The sequence below is a fragment of the Pipistrellus kuhlii genome, unplaced genomic scaffold (assembly GCF_014108245.1).
Source record: "Pipistrellus kuhlii isolate mPipKuh1 unplaced genomic scaffold, mPipKuh1.p scaffold_m20_p_51, whole genome shotgun sequence".
Lineage (NCBI taxonomy): Eukaryota > Metazoa > Chordata > Mammalia > Chiroptera > Vespertilionidae > Pipistrellus > Pipistrellus kuhlii.
In genome coordinates this window covers 1,421,929-1,438,865 of record NW_023425553.1, presented here as the reverse complement: position 1 = coordinate 1,438,865, position 16,937 = coordinate 1,421,929, and the positions used below count along the sequence as shown (strand labels likewise).

At 42.7% G+C, this 16,937-nt stretch overlaps 1 protein-coding gene across 1 annotated transcript in view; it reads right to left on the bottom strand.

Annotated features, from left to right (window-relative positions):
- Positions 1 to 1,421: 1,421 nt before the first annotated feature.
- VAMP7 (vesicle associated membrane protein 7) overlaps positions 1,422 to 16,937 on the bottom strand; it is a 38,004-nt gene continuing 22,488 nt past the window's right edge. The window contains exons 6-8 of the mRNA XM_036415784.2: positions 8,234 to 8,301; positions 6,547 to 6,639; positions 1,422 to 3,228 (exon numbers count right to left, since the gene is read on the bottom strand). Of these exons, the coding sequence (XP_036271677.1) occupies positions 3,160 to 3,228; positions 6,547 to 6,639; positions 8,234 to 8,301 (230 nt within the window). The 3' untranslated portion in view covers positions 1,422 to 3,159. The remainder of the gene's footprint in view (positions 3,229 to 6,546; positions 6,640 to 8,233; positions 8,302 to 16,937) is intronic.

Here is a 16,937-nt window from a genome sequence, read left to right as displayed (position 1 = left end):
TGCCTTTACTCCTCATCCAGCTCATCTTCCTGATGACTGGCCCGGATGACCCATCTGAGTGCAAGTCAGGTCTACTGAGGCTGTGGTTTCCACACACTTTTCCACGTGAGTCTTCACAACCACTTAGGCAAATAGATGCATAGCACTCCTTGGGTTTCTCAAACTCTGAGCTGTCCACCAGTGCCATGCTTAGCCTAGCTCCCAATTCCTTGATGTCTCCCTCTATGCCTCTCCTTCACAGGGTGATACACACCCGTGTAAGCTCAATTCCTGCGCTAAACCACTGGTTTCCATATACTTGTCTTGGCTGTTTTTCCCCACGGAATCACCACCGCCATTCTACCCCCTTTATTGTTCTTGAAAAGATGGAAATGTCAGAAAAAGACCAGCTTCTAATGTAGGACATTGTGTGTGTGTGTGCGTGTGTGTGTGTGCGTGTTGGGGGGAAGTCTAGGGCTGCTGTTATTGTTGTTACATCTATTTCTATCAACATATCCTGGGAAGCAACCCAATTTCTTCCTCAGTCTCAAGGTCAGGAAGGATAGGTACGCACAGAGCTGAGCAAGGCGAGACCATTATCTGATGGAAGCCGTATCCATTCATTCTGAAGGAAACGTATGGATTGTGACCCTGGTCGACCTTGTGGCCAAGGGTTTGAGGTAGAGACATACTTGTAATCCCTGGGGTTCTTTTGTTATGTCTCAACCATGGTCTCAGGATGATGGCTGTGAAGGCTGCATTGCCATTTCAGGATCTTTCTCATTGCTTTCAGTACGACCTGCCATATTTTATTAAGTTCTTTGTGTCTTGGTTTTGTAGAAATTTTATACACCAAAAACAATGCTGTTGTTCTGTACTGAAAGGCTACAAGTCACACGTTTTGTACATTTTAAAATAGATTTTTAGAGAAACATTGACTGGTTGCCTAAGGCATGTGCTCTGACCGGGGATCGAACCCACAACCTGTGCATGTGCCCTGACCTGGAATCAAACCAACTACCTTTTGGTGAATGGGACGATGTGCCAACGAACTAAGCCATACCAGCCAGGGTACAAGTCCTACTTCTTCTTTAAAAAAAATAAAATGTATTTTATTGATTTTTTACAGAGAGGAAAGGAGATAGAGAGTTAGAAACATCGATGAGAGAGTCATCGATCAGCTGCCTCTTGCATAACCCCTACTGGGGATGTGCCCACAACCAAGGTACATGCCCTTGACCGGAATCGAACCCAGGACCCTTCAGTCCGAAGGCTGACGCTCTATCCACTGAGCCAAACCGGTTTTGGCTAAGTCCTACTTCTTAATGTTATTTTCAGCAGAAGTAAATTAAAGGTATTTTATTTTAGGTATGTCAACCAGGGCAAAATGTCTTTGCAAGAAATGTAATTCCGGGAAGAAATTCTAGCACAAAGCACCTCAGCAGATGACTCTTAAACTTTATTAATGCCTTCAGTTTGTGCATCATTCAAAACAAGAGATGTGCTTTTAAAAGCATTCTGATACATAAACAGATCAAGGAACTGTGGAGGAACTTCTCCTAAAACATGCACATCGGTTCTTTTCAGTTGTGTACAAGGAAGGGAAATAACTTTTAAGTCTCTTTCTTTGGATTCAAGACATTTGGAAGTTATTATTCAGGAATGCCAGCTGCTTTCCTGGAACAGATGTGTTTCCCAATAGGAAATGCTGATGTAATTAAAAGGCCTTAGTGTTGATAAACAGGACTGGAAAAACATTTGCGCTTTGTCTGATCACCAGGAAGAGTCCCAGGGGACCGAACGTACATGTCAAAGAAACGAATCCGGTAGCAGGAATCGAACGGTTTGGATTGAAAAACAGGGAGCGGGAGCCAGATTATGTGACATATATATATATTCAAGGCACGTGACTAGGCTACACAGGTGGCTGGGGTTTATTGACCAATTTGTTCTTTCGTTGGGAAAAGAGTCCAATGTAATTTAATTTCCGCTTCCTGGCACTTATTGATAAATGCAATTAGAGCTGGGCAGCGAATGTCCTTTCGGATACACATTCAAGGTGCACACCAGCTAGCAGATGTCGGAGTGGCCCAAACAGTAGGACTCCGGGGTTCTTACAGGGCATTGCAGCGAGTGCTCAGCTGTCCTGAATTGTTACTAGACCCCCATCTTGCCTGCTCTCGTTTCACAAAAGGATTGTTCCAAACAAGGCAGCTGAGGAGCTTACGGGACCCAAAAAGGATGCTCAGACTGTTATTCAACAGCAAGCTCTGGAGTTGCCCATTGACTATGTTCTGCCTGGGGTTTTCCCAGATTGGAAAACAGTCCCCACGCTACCTCCCTTCATCCAGCAAACATGCCAGCATATTCGCCGTGATTCTCTTCTTTGGCGTCCCTCCGTGACGTATTCCGTTCAAGAGACGGGTGCCCTAAATATCAACTGAAGAATAATATATAAACAACAGAACCTCCAAGAACATGAAAACTACCCTCTTCTCAAATCAACTGGGATGGGGACACAGAGGATCAGGCTCTGTGAGGTGTGTTAATGGCCAGAGCTTTCATTAATGGTCAGAGATGATTCCATGTGCTTCTAACGGGCTAGCCAAAGGTTCCCCATCTGATGAGATAAAGTGTCTAATTCTTCACCTGCCCGGACTACTAGAAGCAAGCAGCACCAGCAATGTAATTACACTTCCCCAGGTTACACCGAGTCTCCATCTATATCGTTTGGAGCACCTGAAACTCTTCAAGAACAAAAAAACAAAGATGAGATGTTAGCAATACTCTCTGTGTCTTGCACACTTCCGCGTGCGTGCGCAAAACGCGCCTCTGATTACAGGAGAGAGCTCCCAGGGCTGGTGCTTTCTGCCTCGGTGACAGCTCTGTGCAATTCCAAACACAAATACTTCCCTAAGGAGATGACAGGAGTTAACCGAAGAAACAAACAAAAAGCCCATTAAGGCTACTGCTGCAATGAATGGCTCAATGTGAAGTGTATTGGAATAAATTGGCTGACAGGACAGAGATCGATCTGGATGCATAGAACAAGATTATGAACAGAAAGAGAGAAAAGGGAGGGCTGAAGAGACTGGCAGACACCATCTGTCAGTATTAAAAGGCTTAAGTCGCGCGGAACTTGGAACTTCTTGTTCTTGCCTGTCCTTGGTTGACTCGTCTTTATTTCTTCACGCACTTTGGCCATGTGAATCCGCCACAGAGAGGTGACACGATGATATAGATGAACACCTGGAGGGAGGAAGGAGGCCATTTTATTTTCTGGAATCTAGCATAGGATCCTAAATGATATAGGACTAACAAATACTGGTTCTAGCAGAGTTGTAGTTATGTAATTTACAATACCCTCATCTAGTATTTTCAAAGATAGAGGTTGAATTAAAATTATCTGTTCTGATATAATTCTCACTGGATTTTTTAAAAAATATATATATTTTTATTGATTTTTAGAGATAGAGGAAAGGAGAGGGAGAGAGGGAGAATCATCAATGAGAAAGCAACATCTATCAGCTGCCTCCTACACGTCCCCTCCTGGGGATCAAGCTTGCAACCTGGACATGTGCCCTGACCAGGAATCAAAGGGGTTCATAGGTCGACACTCAACCACTGAGCAACACCAGCCAGGCAATTCCCACCGATTTGAATTCCACTACGCTTTCTTCAGTGGGGGGAAAGCAGTGGGATTGTTTCACTTTACCGCAAACTTGAAAGAATCCATTTATATAACCAACTCTTACTGATACACCATGAATAGTCATAAAGATCACAAATAATAATTTCCTTTAAGTATGATTTTACTATTAAGTACATCCTTAGGTTTTACACATGGATTAATTTTTCATTATTAGGATAAAAATGTAAAAGCAGCAGAAACTGGTTTGGCTCAGTGGTAGAGCGTCGGCTTCGGACTGAAAGGTTCCAGGTTCGATTCTGGTCAGGGGCATGTACGTTGGTTGCAGGCACATTCCCGGTAGGGGGTGTGCAAGAGGCAGCTAGTCGATGTTTCTCTCTCATCGATGTTTCTAGCTCTCTATCCCTTCCCCTTCCTCTCTGTAAAAAATCAATAAAATATATTTTAAAAACATGTAAAAGCATGAGATTCTACCATTGATATTACCTATGAGCAAGAATATTGTTACTAACCTTTCAGTGGATAAAGACACAATAATTATAATTACCAAGTCAAAGGCAAACTGATGATAAAAAGAAAGCAAAAACACTAGCCCTATTATAGATGTGTTTTCTCTTTAGAATATTGTAATCTGAAATCATGTTATTTTAATTTTTTATCTATCGATAGTTGGGATGACACTGGTTCCCAAAATCATACAGGTTTTAGGGGTACATGCTTGCTCACGTTACTACATTCCAAAAAATAGATTTACTTTAGACCTTAGGTCCACTGTATTAAATTGGTCATTTTGTTTGGCTTTAAATTACATTTTGAGACCTCTAGGTGACTGATTTAATTATTCACAGGCTTGGGGAAAAAGTTGGTAAATTCCATGCCCCCTCTAAGAAGTCATCAAAGTGTTTTGCCTTACTTCTCTACAAATGTTGGGGGGTGGTTTACAGCAAATTCTGGTTATTAATGAATAAACTCCTCACATCATGTTCATTCACACACACACACACACACACACACACACACACGTTCCAATTTGATATAAAGTTGCTTGCCAGATGAAAGATAAGGACTTTTAAAGCTGAAGCACAATATGTTAGGTGAAAACACCTTTTGGCAAAGATTGACATTGCATGTAGAGTAATCAATAAATATAATGTTAATTGAACAACAAACCAGCTTCATAAATCCATTAAATTCCCAGAGCATAGAAGAAGGAAGAAAAATAGCTAAGGAGCCTAGAATGTGCCACCTGAAGATCCTGAGCAAGAAGACATTTAAGGCCATAACATGCCCGGCTGGTATGGCTCAGTGGTTGAGCATTGAGCTATGAACCGGATGTCACGGTTTGATTTCCGGTCAGGGCGCATGCCCAGGTTATGGGCTCGATCCCTAGTGTGGGGTGTGCAGGACGCAAGGGATTGATGATTCATTCTCATTCATTCATTCTCTCTCTCTCTCTCTCTCTCTCTCTCCTTTCTTCCCTCCCTCTCCCTTCCTCTCTGAAATCAATAAACATATATTAAAAAAAAGAAATTAAATTTAAAAAATAGCTGTATAATTCCTATAAAAATAAAAAAATCCATTACATATTAATATAAACAACTACATTTCTAGGAGGTCAATTTTACGTGTCAAATTGGCTAGGGCACAGTGCGTTGCTTTATCCTGCACATGTGATTCAAACTCACAATCAGTTGGCTTTAAGGCTGGTTATCCTCCATAATCTGAACGAGCTCGACTCAATCAGTTAAAGGGCCTTACGAGCAGGGCTGAGGTTTCCTTGATGAGGAAGGAATGCCGCCTGTGATTTACAGCTCGCTTTCTTCCTGCGTCAGAGGGCCGGCCTGCCCTTCCTCACGGCCTGCCCTACAGATGTGGGACTTGCCCAGCTGGCGCCCACCGTCACGTAGGCTCTGCAATTCCCCACGCTAGCGCTCTGATTATACAGCCAGACAAACCCCAGGCTAGGGCTGCATTTGTTAGCAAACACAAGTCCCGTGGAAAACAAGTTAGACTCCTTTCGGTCTCAGAAACTGCAAACATGATTATGAAAACTAAAAAAAATAAATAAGAGAGCTGGATAGCAGAAGGAACGGAGGTAAAAGTCAATTTAGTCTGTTGGAAGAGTTAGCAAAGTGATTCTCCCAGAATGTAATGCAAAAAGGGGGTTAAACATACTAAAAAGGTTACTACACATGTAGCATAGTTCAAAGAGGTCCAATATCCGCTCACAGAGGGGAGCCAATAGGAGAACAGCACATAGACTAATTTGTACTTATAGATAAGAGAACCGCTAAATAAATATTAGCAAACTGAACTCATCATGCATTAAAAATACTACATAATAACCCCTTGATATCAATCCCAGAAATAAAAGTTAATTATAAGTGCATTCATAAATGTAATTCAACACATTAATATTAAATGTAAGTGGTCACATTATCAATTCACTGGGTAGAGAAATATCATTTCCTAAAATTAAATGCCTATTCCTGATTAAAAAAAAATGTTAGCAGTCTAGAGATAAAATGAAAGTTCTTTGACTTGATAAGAATCCAACAAGAATTCATAGTAAATGTCACTCTTATAAATTAAATATTAGAAGCATTTCATTTAAAACCAAGAACCAGCCTGGCTGGCGTGGCTCAGTGGTTGAGCATCGACCTATGAACCGGGAGGCCACGGCTCAATTACCAATCAGGGCACAGGCCTGGGTTGCGGGTTCCATCCCCAGATGGGGGTGTGCAGGAGGCAGCTGATCAATGATTCTCTCTCATCACTGATGTTTCTCAATCTCTCTCTCTCTCTCTCTCTCTCTCTCTCTCTCTCTCTCTCTCTCTCTCTCCCTTCCTCTTTGAAATCCATAAAAATATATTTGAAAAAAATAAATAAAATCACATGCAAAAAAGACAAACACTTACAATGGATACGATGATAATGATGATAGTAAGCTTGAGGTTCTTCATACACATGGCTCGGGCAAGATTTCTGCTGGTTGTTTTGAAGGTAACAGACTAGGAAAAACGAAACGAAACATGAATTGTTTGAACCCTGGCACTGACTATATGGCTGGCTTGCAGCAATACCTCCAAAATGTTGACTTTCATTCACTGTTCTTTACCCCTTCCCTCTCTTCCCAGGCAGAGACGGTCATTCATAATCATTAGCTCCCAAAGAGGGCTCTGCCAGGTCTGTGGTAAGCAGTACGAGCCCTCTTCACACCCCAGGGATGGGATTAAAGTGAGCCATTAAAGAACCCTGGGGATTTGAATTCCTATTTGATGCCACCCTTCCTCCAAAGACCACGTGCTTTGATGAAAAGGCTGTTATCCTTCTAAGACCTCCTGTTAACCAATGCTCCTGTAAAATAACAATCAACATATTTAAATAGCTCTCACCATGTGCCGGACACTGTCAGGCACTTTGCATACATTACCTTGTTAAAGCCTCAAAACATTAGGAGTTACATGTCCATTGGACAGATAATGGCCTAGGCACAGGTAAGGAACTTTCCTGAGGCAGCACAGCCAGGAAGAGGCAGAGATGGGATTCAATCCTAGGGAGCTCGACTCTAGACTTTGTGCTATCAACTACTGCAACCCCGCTGCTGGTTCAAGGTGTAAACCTCCACTCTGCAGTTACATTTGCCCCTGTGCAGGCGCACGTGGTAACTGATCTCTGCCCACTTGGCATCACCACATATCTATCATCTTCCTCCAAGCCTTCATCCGCTAACCAGATGGAGAACGCAAAGACACGCGTCACTGCAGCGTAAGGAGGTCACGGGGACACACGGACTACTTTAAGGCTAAGTGGCCCTTCCCAATCCCTGCCTCTTGCTTGATACTAAGGAAAGCCCAAGGTGTCACAGCAGCCCAATCGGTGCTGCTCAGTGGTTGGGTTGACCTAGGAACCAGGAGGCCAGGGTTTGATTCCTGGTCAGGGCACATGCCTGGGCTGTGGGCTGGACCCCAGTGTGGGGCGTGCAGGAGGCAGCTGATTGATGATGTTTCTTTCTCATCGATGTTTCTATTTCTCTATTCCTCTTCCTCTCTAAAAATGTCAATGATATATATATGTGTGTGTGTGTGTTTTCGGGACACTTATGAAATGTTTTATTTTTTATTTTATTTTTAATATATTTTTAATATATTTTTATTAAGGTATTAATAAAATACATTGATAAAAAATAAAGATGTCACAGTAAGCAAGAAAGTGACTGCCCTGTCCAGATGTCAGGATTCGTACTGGGTCATAAGTGGCCTGGAAAAAAAATTTTTTTTTCACGTTTTACAAAACCTACAGAGAACAGATTGGTATGTGCCGCTGAGGTGCTAACTGATGTAGGCATCAATCCAAAGCTTGAAAAAAAATTGTTTCTGTAAACTGAGCAGGCTTCCCAAACCGAAGCTTCCTTAGTGGCTATTAATGGTTGTGGCTCTTTTTCTATGCCTCATTGTTATCCGCATAATCATAATGTAATCACATAAATAGGTCAGAACAAAACACACTACAGTATGGAATTCAAGACATTTCCCCTTTAAGTTAGCCATCAACCACTTGCTGTACTTTTACATCCTGAAAAATACCATCATATCCTGTACTTACCGAATCCACGAGATTTTCTGTTTTATCTATCAATAGTTCCAATCTTTCTCCGCGCTGAGCTACCAGGTCTGAAAATGTTGGAAAAACGGAAAATAACATGTTTATATTAAAGACGTGCTATTTTTAATCTTTGCTTTAAGCCCAATCTGATTTTAATTATGGTTGGTCCGCCGGAGAACTCCCATGGACTAGGGGAAGCGCTCCTATGTTTCATTAATAAAATATATGAGTAAAGCTTATCAGCTAAAGTGGGGGCTGGCAGGGTGTTTTTTTCCTCTGTAAAGGGGCCAGACACTGAATATTTTAGGCTTTGTGGCCCCAACAGTCTCAGTCGCAATCACTCAACTCTGTCAGACAGACAATGTGTAAACAAATGGGCATGACTCCGTTCCAAGGAAACATTATGTGGAAAAAGAGGCCAGATTTGATCCAAGGGATGTCGTTTCCAAACCCCTAAATTAAGAGGATAATCTGAGAGTGAAAAAAAGACACTGGAAAGGGGAGTGTTGGACACTGCGAGAATTGTGGTCTGTGGACCCTCTCTCTAACAGAAGTCTGTAACTGGAAAAAATTATACAACAGCCCAACTCAGTGGTTGAGCGTCAACTATGAATCAGGAGGTCACAGTTCGATTCCCAGTCAGGGCTCAGGCTGGGGCTGCAGACTTGATCCCCAGTGGGGGGTGTGCAGGAGGCAGCCGATCCACGATTCCGGTCATCATGGAGGTTTCTAGTGCTCTCTCTTTCTCTACCTGTCTCAAATCAATAAAAATATATTTTAAAACAAACAAACAAACAACAACAACAACTATTTAAAGTCTCTGAGCCCTGGCTGGTGCGGCTTAGTTGCCTGGGCATTGTCTCAAGCACCGAAAGGTTGTTGGTTCGATTCCCATCAGGGCACGTGCCCAGGTTGCAGGCTCAGTGATTGGTTGGTCAGAGTGTATACCAGAGGCAACTGATCGATGTTTCCCACATTGATGTTTCTCTCTCTTCATCCCTCTCCCTTCCTCTTGAAAATGAATAAAAGAAGCCAAAACCCGTTTGGCTCAGCGACAGAGCGTCGGCCTGTGGACTGAAAGGTCCCAGGTTCAATTCCGGTCAAGGGCATGTACCTTGGTTGCGGGCACATCCCCGGTAGGGGGTGTGCAAGAGGCAGCTGGTCGATGTTTCTCTCTCATCGATGTTTCTAGCTCTCTATCTCTCTCCCTTGCTCTCTGTAAAAAATCAATAAAATATTTTTTTTAAAAGAAAATGAATAAAAGAAATTGAAAGTCTTTGAAAACTGTGAATGTCCAAATGAAGAAACATTTATACAAGAAAAACCAACCAATTCTCAGTAAGAACAGCTAAAGTCTATGGCATTTAAGCGATTACCGGCTCCATGTGTCGCTCAGCTCAGGGAGATTCAGGCTCTACTCCTGGGCTTCTCTCTCTCCTCAGGTCCCAGGCAGAGACTATACCGTCTCCCCAGGAAGGGGGAATAGGGGCGAGTCATCACCCCTTCTCCTTCCACCCTGCCCCCCTTAAGGCTTAACATGCAGAAGCTCTACTCCGGCAGGGAATGACGGACAGACCTAGGGCGGAAGCTCTCCCTGAGGGGCGGGCCAAGAATAATGGACCCCCGCCCGACTCATCTCCATGCTGGGAGAGGCAAGCCAAGAAGACCAGGTTACCCAGGACTCCGTAGATAGAACCAGTGTCCCTCCCAGAGAGCAGTCCGCTGTCCTACCCATAATTATATATATTATTGATTTCAGAAAGGGAGAGGTAGAAACATTAATGATGAGAGAGAATCATTGATCGGCTGCCTCCTGCACACCCCCCACTGGGGATGGAGCCCGCAACCAGGCATGTGCCCTTGACCAGAATCGAGCCCGGGACCCTTCAGTTTCTCTCCGATGCTCTATCCACTGAGCCACACCGGTTAGGGCAAGAGCTCAGGTTTTATTTGGAGCACAGTGTAGGGAAGTTCAAGCCTAAGAGTGCTGTTAAAAACAACAGAGATTTTTAGCCTGGCTGGTGTGGCTCAGTGGTTGAGCATGGACCCAGGAACCAGGTCAATGATTCCAGTCAGGGCACGTGCCCGGGTTGCAGATAGATCCCCAGTAGGGGGAGTGCAGGAGGCAGGCGACTGATGATGATTTTCTCCCATCATTGTTTCTATCTCTCTGTCCCTTTCCCTTCTTTATGAAACCAATAAAAAGATATTTCATTTAGAAAAAAAAACAGATTTTGGAGGTAAGCAAGCAAGATGTCGGTGGTAGCATCATGAGAATCATAAGACAAACCATAGGCCGGGAGAAGTGTAACAGAGAGCTAAGAAAGAGACAGCTAAGGAGAACCATCCTGAGGTAAGAAAAATATCTAAGACTGCCCACAGAGACAGGGGAGCCCAAATCTAATTAGCTCAGACTGGAGACATTTAAGTCTGGGGAACTACTGGGAAAAAATAGAACAATTAGCCTGCGCTTTGTGAAGGTTAACAGCAGAGTGAGACACCCACAAAAGCAGACTCGCTGGAAGCATAACAGGAAGCCCGGCCAGTGTTGCTCAGTGGTTAAGCATCGACCTACGAACTAGAAGGTCATGGTTTGATTCCTGGTCAGGGCACATGTGGGTTGTGGGTTCGATCCCCACTGCGGGACATGCAGGAGGCAGCCGATCAATGATTCTCTCTCATCGTTGATGTTCCTATCTCCCCTTCCCCCTTCCTCTCTGAAATCAATAAAAGTATATTAAAAAAAAAAAAGAGGCATGCCAGGGAGATCAAGAAAAGAGACAATCAAAACGACCATGTCATTTCAGGGTGACAGTGTGTGTGCCCAAGGCTGAACACCATGGGAAAAACAAGACTTCAAACAGTCCAGCCTAGCACAATCGCTACACAAATAGACGAGCCAACCACAAACTCCGGGGTTTGGAAATCAGTATCCAGAGTTGCTGCAATATGTTATCTAAAGTGTCCAGTTTTCAACAAAAAATGGAGATAAGAAAACAAACAGGAAAGTGTGAGCCACAGACAGGAAAGAGAGCAGCGATTAGACATTTACATTGGGGGGCTCAGCTGTGGGATTGGGGAGTGGAATGAAATCGGAAAGCAACAACAGAAGGAAAACATATGGGATGAGGTCAAAGCGGTGCACAGAAGGGAATTTATAGCAGGGGATATATAAGGAAATTAAACACCCACATTAAAGCGAAGATGTTAGGGACTGACTCGTGCCCTTCCTTCCACTAAATTCCTATCGCAAAGCCCTGAAACCCTAACCGCCACCGTGATGGCATTCGGACATGGGCCTCTGGGAGGTCATTAGGGTTAGATGAGAACGTGAGGTTTCTCGCTCTCCTGCTTCCTCTCCCTGCCTCCCCGCCCCCCATTCAAGGACACCGTGACAGGGCGGCAATCTATAACCAGGAAGAGAGTTCTCTGCAGAGGGAAGGAAATAATACACATCAGGGCAGGCAAAATTAAATACAGAACAGGAAAACAATAGAGAAAAATAATTAAAACCAAAAGATTTTTATTAAAAAAAAAAAACTAAAAAAAAACAACCAACAACATTGACAAATCTGCAAAAACTAACCAGACAGGAGAGAGGAAAGACTCAGATTCCTAAAAGAATCACTATCGGCTTCACAGAAATTAGGGGGATCCTAAGAGAATACTATGAATAAGAGAATATATATATATATATCAACATGTCCGATACCTTAGATGACATAGATATAGATAAATTCCTAGAAAGACACAAACCACCAAAACAGACTCAAGAGGAAATAGAAAATCTGAATCTAACCTATAACATATTTAATACAGAACAGAGGTTGAATCGAGGATTTTTAAATTTTACAACAAGGGCCCAAGCTCAGATGGCTTCAGAGGTGAATTCTACCAAACACACAAAGAAGAGAAAATGTTCACCAACTCCTCCCAAAACAGAAGAGGAGGGAACACGTCTCAGCTCATCCTAAGAGGCCAGAAATAGTCTGGTATCAAAACCAGACATAGACATCAGAAGAAAACAACAGATCAGTATCTCTTATGAATACAGACTCTAAAAATCTCCAATAAGATACCAGCATATGAATCCAGCATCCTTGTAGACCATGATAAACTGTCATTTAAGAAATACAAGTTGACTTACTACCATACTTAATTGTGAAAGACTCCCAAAGATCAGAAATAGACAAGGATGTCTACTCTTGCCACTTTTAAAAAAAAAATAATTGTATTGATTTCAAAGAGGAAGGGAGAGGGAGAAACATCAATGATGAGAATCACTGATCGGCTGCCTCCTGCGTGGCCCCTACTGGGGATGGAGCCCGAAACCCAGGCATGTGCCCTGACCAAGAATCGAACCGTGACCTCCTGGTTCATAGGTTGACGCCCAACCACTGAGCCACACCAGCCAGGCAACTCTTGCCACTTTTATTCGACACTGTACTGGAGGTTCTATCGTGGGCAACTGGATAGGAGAAAGAAATGAAAGGCATCCAGATTATAAAGGAAGAATTGAATCTATCTTGATTTTCAGAATGTATGATCCTGTATATTCACAATCATAAGTAATCCACTAAATGCTATTAGAACTTCAGGGCTAACAAATGAGCTCTAGAAAGTTGCATGATATAAGATCAGCATACAAAACCCATAAGCAATGAACAATCCAAAACCGGAAGAGAAAAATTCCATTTCCAACAGCATAAATAAAAATAAAAAGACTTGAAAACAAGGCAAGAAGAATGTTAGAAGATACTATCAAAGAGACATCATTCTACACTTGGCAAATGGTAAGGAAGACTTTATTCAAGACTGTAGCAGCAGGGGTCAAGACTATTGCACCAGGGGAAAGATTGAGCTCAACTCTGAATATGAGCATGTCCCAGTGAATAGTGGGCAATGACATCATTCTGGCAGCTCCGTGATGCAATGGCGCCTGTCCAGGGTGAGTTCCCACCTTGCACCCTGAGCTGCCAAGACAGGTCCCAGGCACCTGCATCCCTGACCTGGAATAAGTGGGTTGGAAAAGAATTGTACTTGTTTTTATTAATCTTTCTTTAATGTATGTGTAGCTCATGCTTATTTCAATGCTTACTATTAGAAGTATTTGGGGTCTTTATTTATATGTTTGCTGCTGTTTTTGTGACCAACTCTGCTGTAGGAACTGATCTCTTGTTTATATCAATTAGCTTAAGGTAAAACTGGTTTCACTATATATTGTTTCTCTTAAAGTCACAGTTTCCAGGAACCTACTGAGGACTTACTATATGCCATTCAAAAAAAATTTAACCTGAAATGGATTAAAGACTTAATATTGGTCTTTGCAATATTTTTTAAAAATATATATTTTATTGATTTTTTTACAGAGAGGAAGAGAGAGGGATAGAGAGTTAGAAACATCGATGAGAGAGAATCATCGATCAGCTGCCTCTTGCACACCCCCCACTGGGGATGTGCCCGCAACCAAGGTACATGCCCTTGACCGAAATCGAACCTGGGACCTTTCAGTCTGCAGGCCGGTGCTCTATCCACTGAGCCAAACTGGTTTTGGCATCTTTGCAATATTTTTTAGGATACGACACCAAAACATAAGCAACGAAAGCACATATCAACAAGTGGTCTACAGCAAACTAAAAAGCTCTGCGCAGCAAAAGAAACAATCAACAGAATGAAAAGACCACTTCCAGGATGGGAAAAAAAACATTTGCAAACCCTATACTGGATAAGGGGTGTCCCAAAAATGTATACACGCATTTTGAACAATTATAAAGGCCATGTTTATTAAAATGCATTTCACTTTCAAAGTGAAGCTATCAGTTGTTCGTGTGTATACATTTTTGGGGGACACCCTGTATATAAATAATTCCTAAAACTCAGTAACAAAAGAAAATGACAAAAACACACAAACAAGCTGATTAAAAATGGGCAGAGGGACTGAACAGATATTTTTCCAAAGGCATACGAATAGCTAACAAGGTACGTGAAAAGACACTCAGCATCACTCATCATCAGGAGCAAGCAAATCAAAGCCACAGGGAGGGGCGGGAGGCCACAGGTGGAGCCGGGCTGCCGTGTGGCCACAGGCTGCCATGGGCTAGCCTCAGATTGATCAGCTGGAATGTGTTCAGCGCAGGCTCTGTGCCACCAGCCACGTCAGCTCCTCCTGGCCTCCCTTGCTGCTAATCCCCAAGGCTCTGGGCCTCTGCTCTCCAGATCTCACCCCACCCTGCGCGGCTCAGGGACAGGCAGTGAGAGCTGCAGACTCAAAGCAATGTCAATAAAACCACCCTGGAGCCTGCCAAAAAGAAAAAAAAGAAAAGAAAGAAAACGCACATATTTTGGAATGGCTATCACCAAGAAGACAAGAGATGCTAGCAAGTGGGGGAAAAAGGGAACCCTTTTGCTCTGTTGGTGGAAATGTGAATTGGTTCGGCCAGGTTTCTGAAACAATTAAAAATACCGCTCCCACATGATCGGGCAATCCCACTTTGGGGTATAGATTCAAAGGAAATAAAAATAGGATTTTGAAGAGTTATCTGCATTCCCAGGTTTATTATAGCACTGTTCACAATAGCCAAGGTACGTAAACAACTGAAGTGTCCATTAATGTATGAATGATGAATGAATGGATTTAGAATATGTCACACACTCTCACACACACACACACACACACACACACACACACGCACACAGGAAATCCTGCCATCTGCAATAACATGGGTGGATCTCGGGGCACTATTCTTAGTGAAAGAAAGCAGCCTGAGAAAGACCAATATTGTATATTATTTACTTATGGAATCTAAAAAATGCCAAACTCATAGAAACAGAGAGTAGAATGATTGTAACCAACGGATGGGGGTTGGAGAAATTGGGGAGATGTTGTTAAGGGTACAAACTTGCAAGGAGAAAGTGAATATGTTCTGGAGATCTAATGCACAGCCCGCCGATTACAATCAACAACACTGCATTATGTGCTTCAAAATTGCTAAGAGACTAGATGGTGTTTCTCACCGCAAAAAGTAATTTATGTGATAGATGTTAGCTACAGCTAAGGTGGTGATCACTGCAATATACAAATATATCAAATCAACATGCTATGCCCCTTAAACTCACAGGATTTTGTCTGTAAATTGTATCTCAGCAATGAAAAAAGAGGAGCAGGATGAGGGGATGGTCCGTGCCTGGAAAATGACTAGAAGTGAAACCAAGGCAAGGGAATCTTGCTAAACTGGCCTAAAGCATCTGCGTAAAGGGCAGGCCAAAGATTTACACATCAAAGGTAGGGGATGAGGAGCTTTGGTCTGCTATCAGGGGTGATCAGCTATCAAGGGTAGGGGATTGACTTAACAGGATTCTCTGCTGAAACTGGCTTAGGCAGGCCAAGGACAGGGCCTAAGGATGAAGCCTGGTCAAACAGAGGGCTTAGAGGAGCTGTGTAACCTTTGGTCAAGCATAGTCTTTGTCACGTATGACTTGTACGCTGCAAACTACAGAACATCTTAAAAAAAAACAAAAAAAAAAAAAACACACACAACTTCAAGAAGACCTAAATAAATGAAAAGGCATCTCATGTTCATGGATCAGAAGTTTAATATCGTGAAACTGGCAATGTTACCCAAATCGACCTACAGATGCAACACGATCCCTATCAAAATCCCAGCTATTTTGGTATCAGACACTGACAAGCCTACCTTAACATTCTCATGGAAATGATATGCAGAATAGCCAAAGCAATCTGCAAAAGGAACAAAGTTGGAGGACTCACACTTCCTGATTTCAAATCTTACTACAAATCTACATGACAGTGTGGCACTGGCCTAAGGGCACAGTATTGGCACAGACCCGAGAGTCCAGGTAAACCATACATTTTGGCAAGGATGTGAAGAATCTGGAATTTGCATGCATTGCTACTAGAAATGGGCAATGTAGCAGCTACTTTAGGCATGTCTGGCCTTACTCAACATGTGAAACATGTCAGGGGAGGGAGGTGGGGGCTGGGTGGAGATGGGCCAAGGGGGGCAGTGGGGGACATCTATAATACTGTCAACTATAAAAAAAAATTTAACGCCGGGACCAGTTTGGCTCAATGGATAGAGCGTCGGCTTGCGAACTGAAAGGTCCCGGGTTCAATTCCGGTCAAGGGCATGTACCTTGGTTGTGGGCACATCCCCAGTGGGGGGTGTGCAAGAGGCAGCTGGTCGGTGTTTCTCTCTCACTGACGTTTCTAACTCTCTGTCCCTCTCAATTCCTCTCTGTGTAAAATCAATAAAATATATTTTAAAATAAATAAATAAAAATTTAAAAAAATTAAGAATAAAAGAAAAAATAGTTAAACATGGAGGTCCCATGAGGCTTGTAATTCTACTCCTAGGTATATATCCAAGAGAACTGAAAATAGATACTCACACAGAAACTTGTATACTAATGTTCACAGAAGCACTATTCATAACCAAAAAGTAGAAATTGCCCAAGTGTCCATCAACTAATAGATAAATAAAATGTATCAATGCAATGGAATATTCAGCCATAACAAAGAATGAAAGACTGATGCATGCTAACCTCAAAATCATCATGGCAAGTAAAAAAAGCCAAGATGCAAAAGGCCACATGTTACAGGATTCCATTTATATGAAATGTCCAGAAAAAGCAAATCTATATGGACAGAAAGGGCTTAGGTCTGGAGTTTGAGGGGACTGTCTGT